Raw genomic sequence first — 18,280 nt, forward strand, 5'->3', positions numbered from 1 at the left:
ATGGTGTCATTGTCTGGGGTCCAGGCCACCCCAAGAGAATACTGGTTGTGGACACAGTTACTCACAGCACCAATGCATTAGCAGTTTCAGGATGAGTGTGCTTTATGTAAAACCCCTTGTTGAGGACAGAGAAGCAACTCCATCCAAACTACCTCTGTCGTGTAAACAGAAACAGATGCTAAAGCCCATGTTGGCTTCTCTCCTCACTCTTAGGCTGGAGCTGTTCTCTACCTTCCACACCCCTGCCCTCCTCCCTGACAGGCAAGGGAAGACATTACCCCCATTTGGTGGGGGCTGTCCTCAAGTTCGTAAGGCAAAGGCTGCCCCAGCGACAAGGGCACTGGCGTCGTGAAGCTGCAGTTCTTCCGGAATGGTGTGTCCAGTGTCCTGATGTAACTGACACCCTGGAGGAGTTCCAGGATCAGGACAGATGCCACCCTTCCCCAAGCCAGAACAGAAGAGCCTCTCCCGCACCCCAGTACCCAGTCACCCCCACATACCGGTAGCCTTGCTGCTTGCTGAATCCAGAAGGTTTCAGGCTGCTCCTGGCGGTAATCATGAGGCTGTGAGGGAAGAGACAGTGAGTAACTCCTGGCCTTTGGTGCGCTCTAAACTTCTGGGCAGAGCCGCGCTGGGTAAGCAGGGCAGGCTGTGTCCTCACCTTTGTTGGGGCAGGAGGACCTGCTCCTACGAGCTCCACTCTGTAGTCATGGTGTGCTATTGACTCGGTCTCAAAGAGCTTCCTTTCAGGCTCCTGCTCTGTCTGCACCTCTTTGCTATGTAGCCATGGGAGAGAGAGGTCAAGACCGGTCCCAGTTTCTCTCCTCCCCGATTCCCCCTTCCTGGCCTCTCACCAGATCTGGTGGTGCAGGAGCGTCTCCAGCATGGCTTCACGCTTCCCTGTGGGAGGACAGAAGAGGAATCTAGTCGAGAACCAGAAAGGAAGGGGAATCTTGGGGCTGGCCCTTATAGCCACCAAACAGTCCACAATCCCACCCGAAAGTCCTGTCTCCCTTTTCTGTCTCCTGGGCTCTTTCTGGTCTCGTCTCCTGTGCTTCATACCTCGAAGTGGCTGACAGGCGTGTCTTGGGAGCTGGTATGAGTCTCTGTGGGTGGTGCTAGAAGACATGGGCGACTGAAACTGCAAGCTCAGCAGACCCCGGTGTCCGTGTCGGAAGAAGTAACTCTCGGAGCCATCTTGCAATGGTGGGGTTTGATCCAGGTCATTGGTGGCTCTCTGCGGACCCCATGTCAAGTAATTATGAGTTCCCTTCTCATACTGACCCTCATCCCAAACTATTGGCTTCCCTAGGAAACTGGGGTAGGCCTTTAGGAAGAGAGAACAGACCAAACCTCCGTACCTCTTCCTCCCAGTTGTAGAGCAGGCACTGGCCACGTGGCCGTGTTTTACAGAGAATTTCCTCAGATTCAACTTCTGGAGGTTTACATGGACATATTACTACAGGTTCTGGAGGGCTACATGGTCCTCTTACTCCAGGTTCTGAAACTTGAAGAGGTTCCCAGGAGTGTTGTGGCTTCCAGTGTAAGTGCTGGCACCATGCGTTATAATCAGGGATAAGATCTATTGGGGCGCATTTGTACCCTTGAGGAATGCAAGTGCCGAGCTTATGACCAGGTCCAGAGTCAGCAGGCCCTGGTCCAGGCGCAAGAGCAGGGCCAGAGGCAGAAGAATCAGGTCCAGAGGCAGAACCAGGTCCAGAGACAAGACTCGGTCCAGAGGCAGGAGCAGGCCCAGAGGTGGGACCGGAGCCCTGGCTAGGCTCAGAGCTCTGGGCAAGACCACAGCAAGTGCCAGAGCCAGAGCCGTGAACAGAGCTATGACAGGGGTAAGAAGAGGTAGGATCAGGGCTTGAGCCGAGGTCTCCGGTATTACAGGGATCCTGAGGAATACAAGAAACATAGAAGGGCTGGAAGCCAAACCCATGGCCTCTCTGATGGGATGCAGGGCAGGTTGCCTCGTAAAGACTGTCAGAGGAGGGCTCTGTAAGCACCGAATACTGCACAGGAGCCCCTGCACGTAATGCTGGCGGGACAGTGGACCGAGGAGTACTACCCGACGAAGGAATGGGTTCTGAAGTGGTCTCTAGTCCTTCAGAGCTGGGCTGTACATCAAAAGTTCTGAAAGAAACGAAAACATCAAGGTTGTTGAAACTGCTGCAAAGTTAGTTCGTTTTACCTCTCCTGTTCTCCATCGCTCTTACCGCGACGCAGAGCCCTCCGTAGACTCGGTGGTCTCCATTTTCAGACTCCTCCTACCGGGTTACCATAGAGACGGCAAACAACTCCAGGAGACTGCGCATAACTAGAGCTGGGCGGACCAGAGCGTGGGGTAGGAGAGATAAACAAATACTCTCCAGGGGCGCGGAAGTCTTAGATTTGGTGCTCTCCAGATAGTCCGGGCTGCAATCTGCCTCACCGGGGCTTTTAAAGTTCCACTAATCTGAAATCTCGCCTCCATGCCCAACTTGATTAGTTCTGACTAAGGTGACTATGGGGATGCATTGGAGAAAAGCCAGGATGGCATCGATATGAACTCCCGTTTGATTCATTCCCCAAGATGGAAGAGCAGGGTTTGTTTTTGTTTTTGTTGTTATTGTTTTTTAAAGTTTAAGGTTGAAAATATATGAAATAGGGTTTGAGAATGCGGCTCATTGGTAGGAGTGCTTGCCCAGCATACCCAAGGTCTGGGTTCGTTACTTATCAAACACAGATAAGCGATGCGGATAATAGCAAAATGGAAGGGAAAAGGTAAAATAGACATGTCTCTGTCTAGTCATCCAGGCAAATTTCTACTGTTATTTTTTTCTAGTAGTACTTTGACCAAGAATGGGCCATTGGTCACTAGCACATCTGCACCATATTCTCCTTTAACCACTGACTGGGTCTGAGGATCTTTTATCCTGACCATGGTCAAGAGAGCTCATAGCCCAGAACTAATTTTCTTTCACCTTTTTTTGGTATAAATTTGTTACACATTTAAGACAGGGATACAAAATTGAGGGAGAATAAGTTTATTAACACCACAGGATTCCTTTTCCCGTTCTCCATCCAAGCACCCAGGCCTGTGGTCCTTGACCGGCTCGCAGGCTTAGCCAGGTGGCCACTGCAGCTGTCGGCCGCCAAGGACGTGAATGTGCAGGTGATACACGGATTGTGCGCCCATCTTGCCATCGTTAACCACTGAAACAGAGCTTGAGGTTAGGGGTCAGGGTCACGGGAGAGGTCAAGAAAAGAGAGATCACACCGAGTAACAGGGACTCAAGGACAAAAGCCGCTCACCAAGTCGGTACCCGTCTTTCAGACCCTCAGCCTGTGCTATCTTCTTGGCCACAAGGAGTAAGTGTCCTAGAAGCTACGGGGAGAGGGCAGAGGCAGAGGTGGCTCTCCCCACAGGAGCCAAACCTCTAGCTTAATCCAGGGCTCCTCCCAGACAAGCCCCTCCCCCCACCTTCCCCCTAGCCACCTCCCCCGCCCCTATTTTCCTCACCTGCTGGTCGCCCCTATTTTCCTCACCTGCTGGTCGGCTTCTTCAGCCTGGCTAATTCGAGGAATGGGCTTTCTAGGAATGACCAGAAAGTGCACAGGAGCCTGAGGGGCGACATCACGGAACACTAGGCACTGGGAGCAGCGACAGGTGAGAGATTGGTGTTACTTCATCAGGCCATCAAGTGCCATTGCACCCATGCCATTCACAAGAGGGGTGGGCCCTAAGGGGACCCCCACCTGCTGATCTTCATATAGAATGTCAGCTGGGACGCTTCGGTCCAAAATCCGGGAGAAGATGGTTGGCGATGCTCCACCAGGAGCTGCTTTCTGGGCCTTGGCCACTTCACTCCCGTCGGACGCCCCTGCATTTCCTCGGACCTGAGGGGTGGGGCAGGTGACCCCAAGGGAGAGAGCTGGCAGTAATTTCCCCACACCCTTAACTGGGGTTGGAAGAAGCTGGGTTCTGAGAGTGTTACTAACGTCATTTTTCTAAGAACCTATTAGTAGCTTCCACTCCAGGGAAAAATTCCTGAATTTCAGAGTCTGAAGGCTTGGCCAGGGGATGGTGGACCTGGTTCCAGAACACGAGGTGATTCCTATGTAGGATTTGGGAGTGCAACTGGTTCCTGTAACGGTGCCTAAGAAATCTAGCACCATCCAGGTAAAAGACCCAGGATAGCAGGTTCAAGAGCGAGGTCTCCATCTGGCTGTGGAGCTGTACCTCTGTGATTCCAGCACCTAGGACGGGGAGGTGGGAGGGTCTGCTACATAGAAACTCTAGGCTGGTGTGGGCTACATAAGACACTGTCCCCCCAAAGCGAGCAAAAGAACACTGAGGCCTCAGTTCCAATGCTGCTCTTGAATACATCAGATCAACGTTCCTAACTTCAAAGCATGGTTTGAATCCCATCCTAAGAGGGTTGAAGTTCTTTACCGTTTTTTTTTTTTTACGTATTTCTACTATGCGTATTTCTACTATGCATATTTCTACTATGCGTATTTCTACTATGCGTATTTCTATTATGTGTCTTCCGATCTTTAAGCCTCGCTACTTGCTTTAATGTATTTGCTCTGACACTGGCTGATCTCTCGTTCTTTGTCAAATCTTACTGTGAAGCTTTGCTGCTGTTGCAGGCCAAGCTGACAAAGTCCTGGTAATTCTGCTGCCTCAGTCTCCCAAATGCCGGGATTATAGGAATGTGCCACTATGCTCGGCTTCTATGCTGGATTTTTAATTCCAGTCATGTGAATCAGCTGAGTTACGTAAGGGTTCAGCTAAGTTAACTAGGCTGTACCAGAGGGGAGAGGAGGTAGGAATATCCCAGTTTCCCACCGATTCAGAGAGGGCTGGAGTCAGTGCGTTACACTGAAGCGAAACAGTGAGGTAAATTAAATCGCTGCTGCATGTAGAAGATGGAGGAGCAAAACTGGTGCACATTATAGGGTCAGAGATCCCAGGAAGACAATCGGATAGCTCCCAGAAGGGAGCACTCACTTCCTGCAAGGAGCAGGCTCCCGGACAGCAGCACCCGCTCCATCTCAACCGAGACCCCGACTGTTCCCGGAAGCGGTCGCAGCCAGATCGCATCTCTCACGGACTGGCGTCGGACCTGCCCGCAGACTCCCTGAATTTGACCCTTGGTAGAGGCAGTGGCTCCGGGGGTGCGGGTGGGGGATGGGTGCCGCGTGTGTCGGCTCCGGAACGCGCCAGTCCCTGCAAGACCCCTCGTCCCTCTGGCTGCTTCTCACCTGCGCCCCCCGGGACCCCGCGGCCGCCAGGGTTCTGTGCGCAGCGCGCAAACCCACGGCCAGCAGCACAGCGGCAGCCATCTTCCCGAGCGTGTCGCCTGCAGGCGCAGCCCCATTGGCCGTGGCCTGCTGGGGGCGGGTCCCGTTGTGCATTCATTGGCTGCCTCTGCGAACGCAGGGCCAATTTTTGTTTGGTAGCGTGAAAATTCTTTTTCCATTGGGTCCCTACGCAGTTTCACTCTGAGATACGTTCCCATTCCATTGGAAGGACGAAACCTGGGGGTGGGATATTTTCCTAATGGACTCAGGTTCACCACCTTGACCAAGCATAGGTTGTGGTTCCTGAATGGGTGGGACTTACTCGTGTTCCTTTCAGCTCTGGTCCCAACTGGTGGGGCAGAGGGCGGGGCCTCGCCACCTGCTGCACAAAAGACGTAGTAGTGCAGACCCGTCTCTGCAATGGGCAGGAGGGCGGGGTTCTAAGGACATTCCGTGTTTATTGGCTCCCGAAGTCACATGGGCGGGGCTGTGAACTGGGACCTGGTCTTTTTATTCTGTAGGATAGGTACATAATCTTTTCGTAACAATTTCAGCCTTTGGACCACTCCAAAGATTTAAAACATGTTGTATGAAAATATCTTTTAAAAATCGGGATCATTTTTTTCATGTTCTTGCTCCCACTTACATCAGTTTTCAGGGCATATATTTTTCTTAAACGGGTGAGGATGTATGCTATACTATGCATTATATTCTTTTCTCCACTCCATTAGTGGTGTGTGGTGCCGTTATCTCTGTGCCCAGCATTTTCAGTGAGGCAGGTTTGATTGTATACAATTAAGAATATATATATATATATATATATATATATATATATATATATATATATATATATGAGTACACTGTAGCTGTCTTCAGATACACCAGAAGAGGGCATCAGATCCCATTTTAGATGGTTGTGAGCCACCATGTGGTTGCTGGGAATTGAACTCAGGACCTCTAATAGAGCAGTCAGTGCTCTTAACTGCTAAGCCATCTCTCCAGCCCCAAAACACACAAAGTAAGAGTTTGGACAGCTATGAGCCATCAAGCAGTGACTGGGATTAGGATCCACAGTCAGTGTTCTTACCGGCTGAGCCACTGCTCCAGTCCAGTATACATTTTACAGCATTGTGTATATATTACAAAAATTGTGTGTGTGCCTGCCTGTGGGTTATGTGCATATGGATGTGCTGGAGCTGGAGTTACAGGCTGTTGGGAACCACCTGATGTAGGTGCTGGTAGCTGAATTCCAGTGCTCTCCAAGTTCAGGATATGCCCTTAACTGCTTAGCCATCTCACCAGTCCTTGAAGATTTGTATGCATATGTGTGGGTGTATGTGCAAGCCCATGTGGGTGTCTGTAGAGGCCAGAAGAGGGTGCCAGAGATTCCTGAGAGCAGGAGCTACATACAGGTGGTGTGAGCCTCCAGATGTGAACCAAGTTTCCTCTACAAGAGCAGCAAGCACTGAGCCATTTCCCCATTTCTGCTTCATGTTTTGAAATAACATAGTACTTCCCTTAAGCAGCAGAGGCAGGAGGATCACTCATGATTTTCAGGCCAGTCTGGTCTATACAGCAAGACTCAGTCTCAGAAAACATTAGTATATGATGCTAATGCTCATTAGTATATGATGCCCACTAAATGCTCACCACCTGTTGAGTTCTGGTCTGGCGCAATAATAAGTTACTACTATATCTTTAGAGGCTGTTTTGCTTTTTGTGCATGGCCTGATACATAAATACTCAATAGTTGTTGAGTATTTGGTCTTTTACTGTTCTGAAGCTTTTTATATGTTGTAATAAACGGCATGCTTCTTGTTATGTTTTTCAAATTATTGGAGTTTATATACTTTGCAATGGCTAACTCTTCTATTAATTGAATTAGTTTTATATGATTTTCACAGCACATACAACCAATGCTGAGAAACTTCTGGAGTTAGCACAATCTTTTTTACATATATTATTAGAAAACCCTTTCTTCTTCACAGGGTTGATATGTGATCATATGATTTTTGTCCTGGGGTCCTAGCAATCTAAGCTGCATCCCTTCCTTTGTAAAGACAAATGACCTTTCTAAACTTGAGGAAATGTAGGGTCACCTTGCCCTTCAGCTCTAGATGTGAGACTTGTCTGGCAAGGAGGGAACCTAGCATCACGAGCCACCAGTGTCAGACTGTCCAGTGGCCATAAAATCACCTATGGAGTTCAGTCACTCCCTAACATTCACAGTTTTGACCCTGGCTTAAACCTGACCCTGGCGTGGACTGCTTATTCTAAACACTGGTCATCACCTGCAGCTGCCCTCTGCAATCTGCATGCCCTGCGGGCCCCGTGCTGCCTGCTCTGAGGGCCCTGTGCCGCAGTGCATGCCACACACCTGCTCCTGGAGCTCAGACAAGATGCCTTATCCCTTTGATGGCTCCCATCGCCTGGCAGCTGCTCTCTGGCGTTGCTTTTCTCCGTTTGAGGCATCGTCTCCTTCACTTCTTCAGCCCCATGTCTTCCGCCTTCTTTTCCTCACTGTTCCGCAGCATCCCACGTGCACCCACGGATTTAAACACTTTCCCTTTGGTCTCTAACCAGAATCTCACTTCCAACCGACTCCAACACGAGCCCTAGACTCTGCACTTGTCCCGTGTCCTCCAGTTCCATCCACTAGCCTTCCCCATGGCTTGCCTTTCTTGTCCAGTCTCCCACTGTCCACTAATCCACTCGCTCCCTTTCCCAGGGCATGCCGATGCCATCAGAAGGGAACTTGTAGGAGGCTCCTACTCCCTGCAGCTCACACTTCCGTGTTCTAAAAAATGAAGTGTCTCTTCATCAGAGCATGTGCTGTTAGCTCCGCCTTAACCTCATCCTCTTCCTTCTACACCTGAGATCTTGTCTCACCAAGCATCTCTCCTCTCTTCTGCATCCATCAGGATCCTTTTGTATATGGCCTTTCCCCCGTTCCTCCTCCTCCTCCTCCTTTTTTTTTTTTTTTTTTTCCTGAGACAGGGTTTCTCTGTGTAGCCCTGGCTGTCCTGGAACTCACTCTGTAGACAAGGCTGGCCTCGAACTCAGAAATCCACCTGCCTCTGCCTCCCAAGTGCTGGGATTAAAGGTGTATACCACCACTGCCTGGCTGCCCCTGTTCCTTCTTAAAAGGTCGCTACCTTGATCTACAGCCTACTTTGGGTGTTGTCTGATTTCTTTCCTCTACTTCTTACCCAACCATGAATATTTGTTGTCTCCCTCCACTATGGCAATGTGGAACCACTGTCCAAAGTCTTACTAATTTCAGTGTCTTTGCCTTACAGAGCCCCAGCTACAACACATACCACTGCCTAGTCTATTCTTCACGCTCCTCTTGGCTCTCTTGAAGCCAGTCTCCTGGTGTCAAGGCCAGGAGCTTGAATGTAGCCATGAGGAGGAAGATGGCTGGAGTCAGCCTTCACTGGGCTCAGTGCTGTCTCTTGCTTGTAGTTAGAGCTGACTGAACTGAGTCTTGATGCTACCTGTTTCATAGAGAGCCAGCTCAGATTCTTTGGGCTTCCACTTTATTGTTGATCTTAGCCAGGCTCAGAAAGGCCTGTGCCAGTTCTTGACGGTGTTTATTCCTGGAGGAGGGAAGAGCAGAGGTGAAAGGGTCAGGTGTGGGGGTCAGATGTAGGGTCAGGATGGTGGTTGCTTGGGTCAAGGAGTGCAAGGAATCTAGGGTGGGAACTGGGGTGGACAGAGACACCCTGCCTCTGGAGGGCCTCAAGGTAGAGGTGGTGAGGATGACATCTTGAAGGGCAGGCATCTCTGCAAAAGACATATAATCTGCTCCTGGCAGCAGAAAGCACTGCAGATGTGGGATGTGGGGTAGGCTGTAGAGAATGGGGAGAGGGCAGGCGAGCCTTTCTGCCTGGCCTTCTGCTTACAGATGCTGGCATGGTTCCTGTCCCATGTTGTTCCCTCACCATAAGGTCTCTTTCCCCTTCGCCTGGTCTCCTCAGTCTCAAAGAACGTCTCGTGCTCCTCCCAGCGCCGGTCGCAGGCCGCACAGAGGAAATTAGACTCAAAAGAGCTGCAGAAACAGCCTAGAGTAAAAGGACACCGGAGAGGAATTATGGCGCCTCACCTCTTCCTTACCACATGCCTGTCTTCACCCCACACCCCTTCTCCCCACCAAGATACCCCTCAGCACTAGAGTTACCACGGTGCCTGCAGGGATGAGCTCCGGTGGCTGCGTGCTCTTCGTGAGTGTGTTTACAGCGACATTGAGCCCTCCAGGCCTTGGGGTCGAAGGTGGCCCGTTTCTTGAGCCAGAACTCACCCACCTCCTCTGGGCGTGACGGGATAAAACAAAACATGAGGCACCTGCACTGGCTCACACCGCAGGGCACTGAGAGATCTTGGAGAACGGAGATGGTAGAGTGAGTGTTAGAAACCAGTACCGGGCAGAGCCTGCCCGTTCTATGGGGATCTGTCCCCGATTCACCTTCATCTCCCTGTCTCTCCCTTCAAGAGACCAGAATGCCATAGCCCCTCCAAATTTGGCAAGAATCTGGTAACTTTTTTCCTACCTGAGATGATCTGGTGTTCTCTCAACAAATGTCCACAAAAGCACTTGGACTCATCTCCTATCCGGAAACAGTCCCATAAGTAGTGCGGGCAGCGCCAGCCAATGTAGATACCTACATACGGAGTAATATGGAATACTGAAAAAGGGAAAAAAAATCCTAAACTCCCTACAAGTGTTCAGATGGATCCCCTGGAGTAGGGGTTGGGGACCCATCACCTTACTCTGCTCACCTCCAGCGCTTAGACTTTCATTTTTTAATTTTCTTATCTCAAAGAATCATTAGTTCCCTTCCCATCCCGGGATCCACTCTGTGCCAGCCTATGAGAAATAACTGAAGGCGGTCTTCAGTTTTGGAGCGGGGAGATTATAGAAAACATTGAAGGCGACCATGAGGCCCCTGTGACCGTAGGGCTTCTTACCTCCTCCCCTTTCCATGCCAGAGCCCAACCTTTCTGAAGTGTCGACGGTGAGCCAGAGATATGCTAACTGGCCAAGAGGATAGTAGGTGATGGGGATTGGTTCATGAGGAGAATTGCTAGTGAAGGACCCTGGAGAAAGGCTGGAAGTTGGCCAGCTCTAGTGTGAAGAGGGAGGGAGGATGCCCGCCCCCTCACTGGCCAGGCTGATGCCCTGCGATGCCTCTGTGTTCTAGTGTTATGTAACTAACGCCCTCTATGATTCTGAGAAGGGTGGCTGATGGCTCTCTGGAGATCAGGAGAAAGGGGCCCGTCAGAAGTCATGACCAGAAGACCAGACTAATTTAGGTTGTGAGGAATGGAAAGGACACCTGGGAAGGAAAGGGAGATTCATATCCTTGGATGTGGGCACTAACAGGTGGTTCCAAGACCCTGGTTTTGGCTCTGAGGGCTGAAAGAATTCAGCTTTGCGGGCAAGTCCTATCACAAGTCAAGGACAGGGCTAGGCGGAGGTGACAGGAGAGCTGGACAGCCTCCTTCTTCATGAGAGTAGAGACTATCCCAATTTCTAGTCCAGATTCTAACCTGAGTCCCCATGGGGGAGCCATAGCTATAGTACCATGCCTGTTAGAGGTCTCAAGGGAAACGACACCTCTTGTAAAAGTTGTCCCCAGCTTCCCCACAAGGGCAGGATCTATATTTTCATCTATATCTCTAATCCTGCCATGAAAGAGATGTCAGAGAGTATAGATCTCCTGACTGACTGACTGAACAAGTTCCTGCTGTGGTGTCATCCACAACTCTGTGTCTCGGCCCAGGCGCTCTTATCTTACCCATAGTTCCAAGGTTCTAAAACCTGCTCAGGTATGTCCTTTGGCTTGGCCACTTCCAGATTGACGCAGTCCGGTCTGCAGTGCCAGGACCCTGCTGTATCCGGAATGTTTGACCGAGAGCACAGAGAGCAAGGTCACAATGGACGGGACAGAACCAGGACTCCACTAGAGGAATTCTGAACTCAACCAAAGCTAAACCTAGGGGCTGAGTGGGTGATGTGCATAACCGGCATCAACCCAAGGCGCAAAGCTTTGCCCGTCCGTGCCTGACCGTGGGAATCAGTATCTGGCAGTCAGATGAGGAGTATGAATATAGACTAGAGCGAATTCCCCATGTCCCGTCCTGTCCCGTCTTGTCCCATCCCGTCCTGTCCTGTCCCATTCTGTCCTGTCCCATCCTGTCCCGTCCTGTCCCATCCCGTCCCGTCCTGCCCTACTCTATTCTATGCCCTTAAATTGGGGAAGCTGGGCTCTGGCTCTGGATTTCGTTCTCTGATTCCAAACTCTCTTCCGGTTAGAGGTGGTCTAGGCAGGCGAGGATGCTATCGTGGATGTCGTTCTGACTCTGCACAGCCATGTAGCCATGCTTGTACATCAGCTCTTGATTTCTAGAAGGTTTCCATCATACATACAGCTGTCTTTCCACATAGGATGCTTCCACCCTAGCCCCCTCCTGGGCTTCAGACCCACAGGGCCATCCATCCGTCCATTGCATTCTCACTGGCATGTTCCATTAAACACATACCCGGCTTTCACCTCAAACCTTCTCTCCAGCTTGTGCCCTCAGTTCACCAGGCTTGTGTGTGCCCCACACCTGCTGTCTCAGGTGCTCGGTTTGCTCAGTCAGACCCTTAAGCCAAGTGTCACTCCAGGTAGTTAACCTTTCTTATCTTATTCTACACATCCAATGACCCAGTCATTACCTTTATCTTGTTGGTGTCTCATGAACCTCCCTCTCCACTTGTCTTCACCCAGCACCCTCTTGAATATCACTGGTGTCTCAGTGTGGCCTTCCTGTGTCCACTCTCCCCGTCTCCCATCCATTCTACTGCCAGAGTGGTCATTTAAAAGCACAAATATGCCTGCTGTTGTCCTATTCAAGATATCTTAGTAATTCTTTGGTGCCCTTGGGATATAACTCATCACCATGGGACAAAGAGGCCTACACAGTTCTGTGTCTCCAGAGCTGAGCTAGGGCTCCCACCAACATTCTTGCACCAGGCCAAACACTACAGTCTTCTAAGATCTCTTGCCCTGTCAAATCCTTTCGTTTTACTTAAATTTTTATTTTGATAAGCTCTTTTTGTTATGCTGTCCAGGCTGGCTGAGAACTCACCATATAGGTAGCGATAACCTCAAAGGTGTGATCCTCCTGCCTCCGTCTTCCAAGTGCTGGACATCAGCACACCCAGCTTGACTGTCTCTCCTTATCCTCTTACCGATATTAACTCTGACAATCTTTCCTTCTAATGCTTATTAGACTAGCACCAAAACTGGGTGCCTCTTTCCTCTGTCCCTGCAATACCCACAGCATAGCAATTTTTAGACTAAATTACAGTTGCCATTCTACTTATTGGCATTGCTTATTAGAGTGCAAATTATCTGAGGGATTTTTTTTTTTTTGGAGATAGGGTCTAACTGTGCAATTGAGGGGCAGTTTTATCCTTGAGGCCTTTCTTGTGCCACTGCTTGCACAACTAAAACTCAGTGCTTGGATATAGTTGGCACATAATAACTGTGGAAAGAGCTTAGGAAGAGCTCACATTTCACATTTCTTTGCACATCACATATATTCTGAGGGAGTCTCAAATCAAGATCTTCAACATTAGAAGGTTACAGAGCTCAGATATCCTAGGGTAGGAATAAGTGCACAAAGCGTTTGTTTAAGCAGGAAAACAGACATTTAAAACCAAGAAGAAATATAGAGATCCTAAACAGTAAGGAGTGGACAAGAGTCTCTACAAAGAGGACTGGACAGAACCTGAATTTGCAAAAAAAGAAAAGAAAAGAAAAAAGTAACAGTAGTAGATGTTAACTAAATAGAGATTTCACTATCAGTGGAAACCCAGAAACAAATGAGACTTTAAAAATAATAAAGATAGCCAGGCAGTAGTGGTACACGCCTTTAATCCCAGCACTTGGGAGGCAGAGGCAGGCAGATCTTTGCGTTGGAGGCCAGGCTGGTCTACAGAGTGAGTTCCAGAACAGTCAGGGCTACACAGAGAAACCCTGTCTCAGAACTGCCCCCCAAAAATAGGGATACAGAGATGAAGGGGTCCATATCTGGAGGTGTGGCTGAATAAATTACACAAAGGAGGATAAGGGCATAGGATTTTCTAGTTGTCTTTGTATCTTAGTCTTGTTGACATATTTCCATCATAACCATGAGCCGAAGTAGAAGGCTCAAGCAAATATAGTACTATCTACTGAATTCATCTAGGGAGTCCAGAATCACAGAGGATCAGAGTGGCTCTGACTGAGATTAATAAGTCTTATAGATTGTGAAGCCCAGTAACACAGGTAGACATGCTTACATGTAGTGTGCCCTGTGTTTATACAGTGCATTTCCACACCCATTACAGAGACGCTGCTTCCACTCACAGGACTATCAGGAGTTCTGCATGGACTGGGGATATAGCTCAGTGGGCAGTGTGCTTGTCTAGCATACTCAAAGCCTCGGCACCATGTCAAGCCAGCTGTGGTGGCACACACATGCAACCCCTGCTCTCAGGAGGTAGAAGTAGAAAGATCAGAAGGTCAGGGTGATCCTTAAAGGTCATCGTTGTCTGTATAGAAAATTTGAATAGAGAGGACCTCTCAACGGTTTTAGGTACTCTGATGTGCATGGATTTGGCATGGAGAAATGACAGTCTTTGGTGGAATAAAGGGACCAAAATATTTTTGACATATTCCTATGGGGAAAAGGCTCCTAGAAACTGTCCAAGGTCCTGGGACCTTAGGGTTGCTCTGGTATAGACTATCAGTGTGCTGTATCTGGGGCTGGCCCCGATTCTTCTGTTGGTAACAACTTTAGTTATGTTAGTACATCTATCTGTTGCTACTTGGACCTCATATGAAATCTTCCCTTTTTTCAGGATAGGCCACCTGCTCCCCCCATTCCAGGCAGGTGGCATGGCTACTTCCACACTGAAGAGGCATGGACTGGATTCCAATCTGTTGGATTGGAAGCTGTCCATGGGCCTGTTACAGACCCCTGGAAGGCCACCTGGGCTCACCTGTCTGGATGGCCTTCAGGGCTGAATTCTTCTCCCATTGGAAAAGATTGTTCACCTGATCATCAGATTGCTCTCTGTGCACTGCCTTAGCTACTTCCACCAGCTCTGCCCGCTTAGCAGGGACCACTGGGCGGCTTGTAGCACCTGGGAAGGGAGGGGCTGAGTGACCAGAGGGGAGAGGAAGGGCCTTAAGGCTAAGAGGAGTCATATGCAAGAGTAACCCAGTCCCCCACTTCTGGGTAAGTCAAGGGTAGTGAAAAAGCCATTGGAACCGGGAGGGGTAGGGATAGTTACCACCAGCTCTTTTCTCCTTCTTCTTCTTTGCGTGGACCGCAGACTTGGCTGCAGTGATCTTACTAGTACCCACTGTCAGCTCAGCTTCCCCGGTTTCCCCCTCTTTTGTAGGTGTGTCCTCCTTGGCCTGGGTTGAAGGTTCTGAAAAGGACTGCTTTTGAAAGTGCTCAGATTCAGGGACCTGGGTCTGTGGGATTGTATCAGAGGTAAGCTCATGGGAGAATTCAGGGACACTGGTTGTTGGTGAGCCCTCAAGAGGTTCTTTTGGGACTTTGGGGATGAGAGTCTCATACTCAGGGATATTGGCTGTTGGTGAGCCCTCAGGAAGTTCTTTTTGGACTTCGGTGATGAGAGTCTCATACTCAGGGATATTGGCTGTTGGTGAGCCCTCAGGAAGTTCTTTTGGGACTTTGGAGATGAGAGTCTCATACTCAGGGATATTGGCTGTTGGTGAGACCTCAAGAGGTTCTTTTGGGACTTCGGGGATGAGAGTCTCATACTCAGGGATATTGGCTCTTGATGGGACCTCAAGAGGTTTTTCTTGGACTTCTGAGACGAGAGTCTCAAAGGCAAGCTCCTCCAAAGGAATTTCAGCGATGGCTTTTTCTAGAGACGTCACAGACTGAAGAGATATTTGGGGTGATGGGGAAAGAAGACCAGAGATACCAGACTTTAAAAGAGTTTCAGAGACAGAAGGATCCCAGAGGTCCTCAGAGCCCTTGGTGTCAGGATTCAGGGAAGTAAATGTTTCCAGATGGACTTCTGGAGGCTGGAAGTGTTTCTGCGAGTCGGAGAGCTGCGAGGGAGTTTCATGGGTATTGGCCTCGTACAAGTCTTCAGGGTCAGGGTCCTTTAAAGAAGGGTGGTCTTTTGCATCCTTGGTAGCCTGAGGACCTTCTATGGTCTGATTTGCTTCCATCTAGTGGCAGAATAAGGTACAGGTTCCATTAGGCTGAAGCCCGAGGGTCGGCAAGTCAAGGTAGAGCCCCAGGGCTCACAGATGGTACAGGATAAGGAAAAAAAATTATTAGTGCACCTAAGACATTAGAAGGAAGAAAGAAGGCTGAGTTTCAGGGTGCAGTGCTAGGAGGGTCTCTCCTGTACCCCACCCCCCACGGCATACTATTATAAGTTGGCAGGGAGTTGGAATTTAAAGACAGAGCTACAGAAGCAGTCAGAGTCTCATCAGCAGATGGTAGCAGAGGACTGTGCCCCAGGAGGGAGCCCCAACACAGCTACTTTGCCAATCCAAGCGCAGAGTGTGGGGCATGTCTTAAGACCCTGGAATTGTAGCTCTGGAGTGCCCCAGTGGGGTTGGCTTCGAAGAGCGCAGGAGAATGTCACACTACATATAGCCTTTGTCCAGCAATACCAGCCTCCTCCCTTAATCTCACTGATGTCACTTCTGGCGACAGGCTGCATCCACTTGCGTTCCCCCCTAATTCTCTCTCCCCTCTCTTTCTTTTGAAGGCCTTATAGCCCAGGCTAGATTTCTGTGTAGCCCAGGCGCTTTCTGAATGCCCCATAAGACTCCTAGCTCATTCTCCTGAGGATGACGTTATAAAGGTGTATTGCCATGCCTGGCTACCTCTGGCTTCTACATCTGCATCTCTTAACTCAGATCTCGTTCTTCCCTCATCCTTTAGGTGCACTGTGCTAGGTATTTCCAAGGGAAGTCCTACGGGCTTCGAACCTGGAAACCCTAGTCTTCTGTAGTGCCATTTGCAACTAGACCCACTCCTAATCTTCCAGACATTCCCCCAATGCATCTCTTCCTCTTGTTTCCCTTCAGTGTGTCCAGGTTCTCATTATCTTCTGCCATTGACTCTCCACTACCACCCCAGCATATCCATCCACTCGACCTTTCATTTAGGACACATTTTATAAACAACCCAACTAACACTTTCCTCAGGCACCATGCACACATTGAGACCAGATGAGCTTGGGAGAGAGGCAATGTAACACACAGGGACAGGAGGAATGACTTTTCTCCAGGATGCTGTGAAAAGGGAGGACGCTGAGTTCACCCTAGAAAGATCCCAGAGGGAAGCTCTCTCTCCTTCAGCAAGATGTTTCAAACACACAAAACCTTCTGAACTAGCCTAATGGATAACATCCACGTTTCTTGGCCCTGACATGCAAGGTCTGTTATCACCGCCCCAGACCTCTTTCGGGTGCTCTGGAATGAACTGAGGGCCTTCATATGCCGGAAAGTGCTCTATCATGGAGTTACACCAAACAACATCAACAACAACAACAAAACCAACCAAACAACCAAACAAAAGACCCTTGGTTTTTTGAGACGGGGTCTCACTATATAGCCCTGGCTGGACTAGAATTTGGACCAAGCTGACTTTGAACTAACAATAATTCTGCCTCTGCTTCCCAAGTACTAAGATTATAGGCCAGAGCCACCCCTCGGGCTTCAAAACAGACTCTGCCATCTGTATAAGCCTCTCATCATTTGTAAGTGCTACTTGAGGATTTTTGTATTTCACTCATTTGTAGTTTGCCCCGTGCCTCAGAGACAGCAGCAGATACCTTAAGACATTGCATCTTAAGCTCGTTAGAGAGATCTCTCAGCAGAAGACCGGTTCAGTTCCCAAACGTCCACACGGCAGTTCACGGGCATCTGTCATTCTAGTCCCAGGGGCTCTGACCCTCTCTGCTGGCCTCCACAGGCACTGTACACATGTGGTGTACAAATACACACGCAGGTAAACACATACACATACACATAAAATAACACAAACCCATACACATAAAATAAAATTAAGGGTTTTAAAAAAAGCAATTGCTTCCACTGGAGTCTTTCTAAAGGGCAAATTAGGAAAGAGGCAGAGATAGGATGATGAGAAAGTGGGTAAGAGTTCGGACAAAAGTAGAGGATGTGCGGGGAGGGATAGATGGCGTTAGGAAAAGGGGCGGGGTAGAGGGCTGGGGTGGCGGGCTGTTTGAAAAACTACATACCTCTGAGCTTAGGCTTGGTGGTCCCAAGTCCTTAGGTCAGGATTTTTACCTGGGTTGGAGGGGAAAGTATTGATTCTGACCTAGGAAATGGTTTTGCTGTTGATGAGCCAGGTTGTAGGTGCTAAGTGAGAGGCCTTGTTAAGTTTGTTTGAGAAGACTTGGGCACCTACAGACCTTAGCAAAGGGACTCTGGCCTGAGTTGATTAAGGGCAGTAAAGGGAAGGAACAAGAGAGGTCCAGGGTCAAGGAAGGATGTGCTCTAGAACCCAGGGGAGGCTTCGATCACCAGGGCAACAGGAATGCTAAGTAGTTTCCAGGGCAACAGAGGTCTTCTGGTCATCTGCGTGGGTGACGTTTCCTGAGAGAGCTGCTCTGGATCGAGGTGGGATCAGAGTTGAGTGATCTCTCTGTAGGTTGTGCAAACATAGGAATGGGAGGAACACGGCCAGAGAGGAGCCTGGTTTTGTGAGTTTCTGGAAGGTTCCTGTACCATGTGTGAGCGGCGTTCACGGGAGTTGTGGACCTGAGAGGTCACCGCGGCTGGGTGGTCAGAGTGAACAGAGGCTCTCAGGTGGGCAGCGCAGCGGGCTCTAGTTAAGAGGCCAATAGAACTGGGTAGGGGCGGGCTTTGGTGAGAGGGACCAATCGCATGGGGCGCGGGGTGGGGCGCCAGGCGAGCGTCACGCC

At 49.7% G+C, this 18,280-nt stretch overlaps 3 protein-coding genes across 3 annotated transcripts; all 3 read right to left on the bottom strand.

Annotated features, from left to right (window-relative positions):
• Positions 1–93: 93 nt before the first annotated feature.
• Spag8 (sperm associated antigen 8) lies at positions 94–2,937 on the bottom strand. The gene is made up of 7 exons (XM_052176363.1): positions 2,223–2,937; positions 1,362–2,139; positions 1,063–1,237; positions 855–900; positions 662–776; positions 501–563; positions 94–404 (listed from the first exon to the last, which is right to left on the bottom strand). The coding sequence occupies exons 1-7, from the start codon at positions 2,258–2,260 to the stop codon at positions 228–230; spliced, it is 1,392 nt and encodes a 463-aa protein (XP_052032323.1). The 5' UTR covers positions 2,261–2,937; the 3' UTR covers positions 94–227.
• Positions 2,938–3,016: 79 nt separating this feature from the next.
• On the bottom strand, positions 3,017–5,372 carry Hint2 (histidine triad nucleotide binding protein 2). Its single transcript, XM_052176364.1, has 5 exons — positions 5,257–5,372; positions 3,745–3,885; positions 3,535–3,639; positions 3,301–3,373; positions 3,017–3,201 (listed from the first exon to the last, which is right to left on the bottom strand). Exons 1-5 carry the CDS (start codon positions 5,335–5,337, stop codon positions 3,110–3,112), a joined length of 492 nt encoding a protein of 163 aa, XP_052032324.1. The 5' UTR covers positions 5,338–5,372; the 3' UTR covers positions 3,017–3,109.
• A 3,484-nt stretch (positions 5,373–8,856) lies between these two features.
• On the bottom strand, positions 8,857–15,542 carry Fam221b (family with sequence similarity 221 member B). Its single transcript, XM_052175463.1, has 6 exons — positions 14,627–15,542; positions 14,330–14,473; positions 9,846–9,956; positions 9,476–9,673; positions 9,240–9,359; positions 8,857–8,894 (listed from the first exon to the last, which is right to left on the bottom strand). Exons 1-6 carry the CDS (start codon positions 15,540–15,542, stop codon positions 8,857–8,859), a joined length of 1,527 nt encoding a protein of 508 aa, XP_052031423.1.
• Positions 15,543–18,280: the final 2,738 nt, after the last annotated feature.

The sequence above is a fragment of the Apodemus sylvaticus genome, chromosome 3 (assembly GCF_947179515.1).
Source record: "Apodemus sylvaticus chromosome 3, mApoSyl1.1, whole genome shotgun sequence".
In the NCBI taxonomy this organism is placed as follows: domain Eukaryota; kingdom Metazoa; phylum Chordata; class Mammalia; order Rodentia; family Muridae; genus Apodemus; species Apodemus sylvaticus.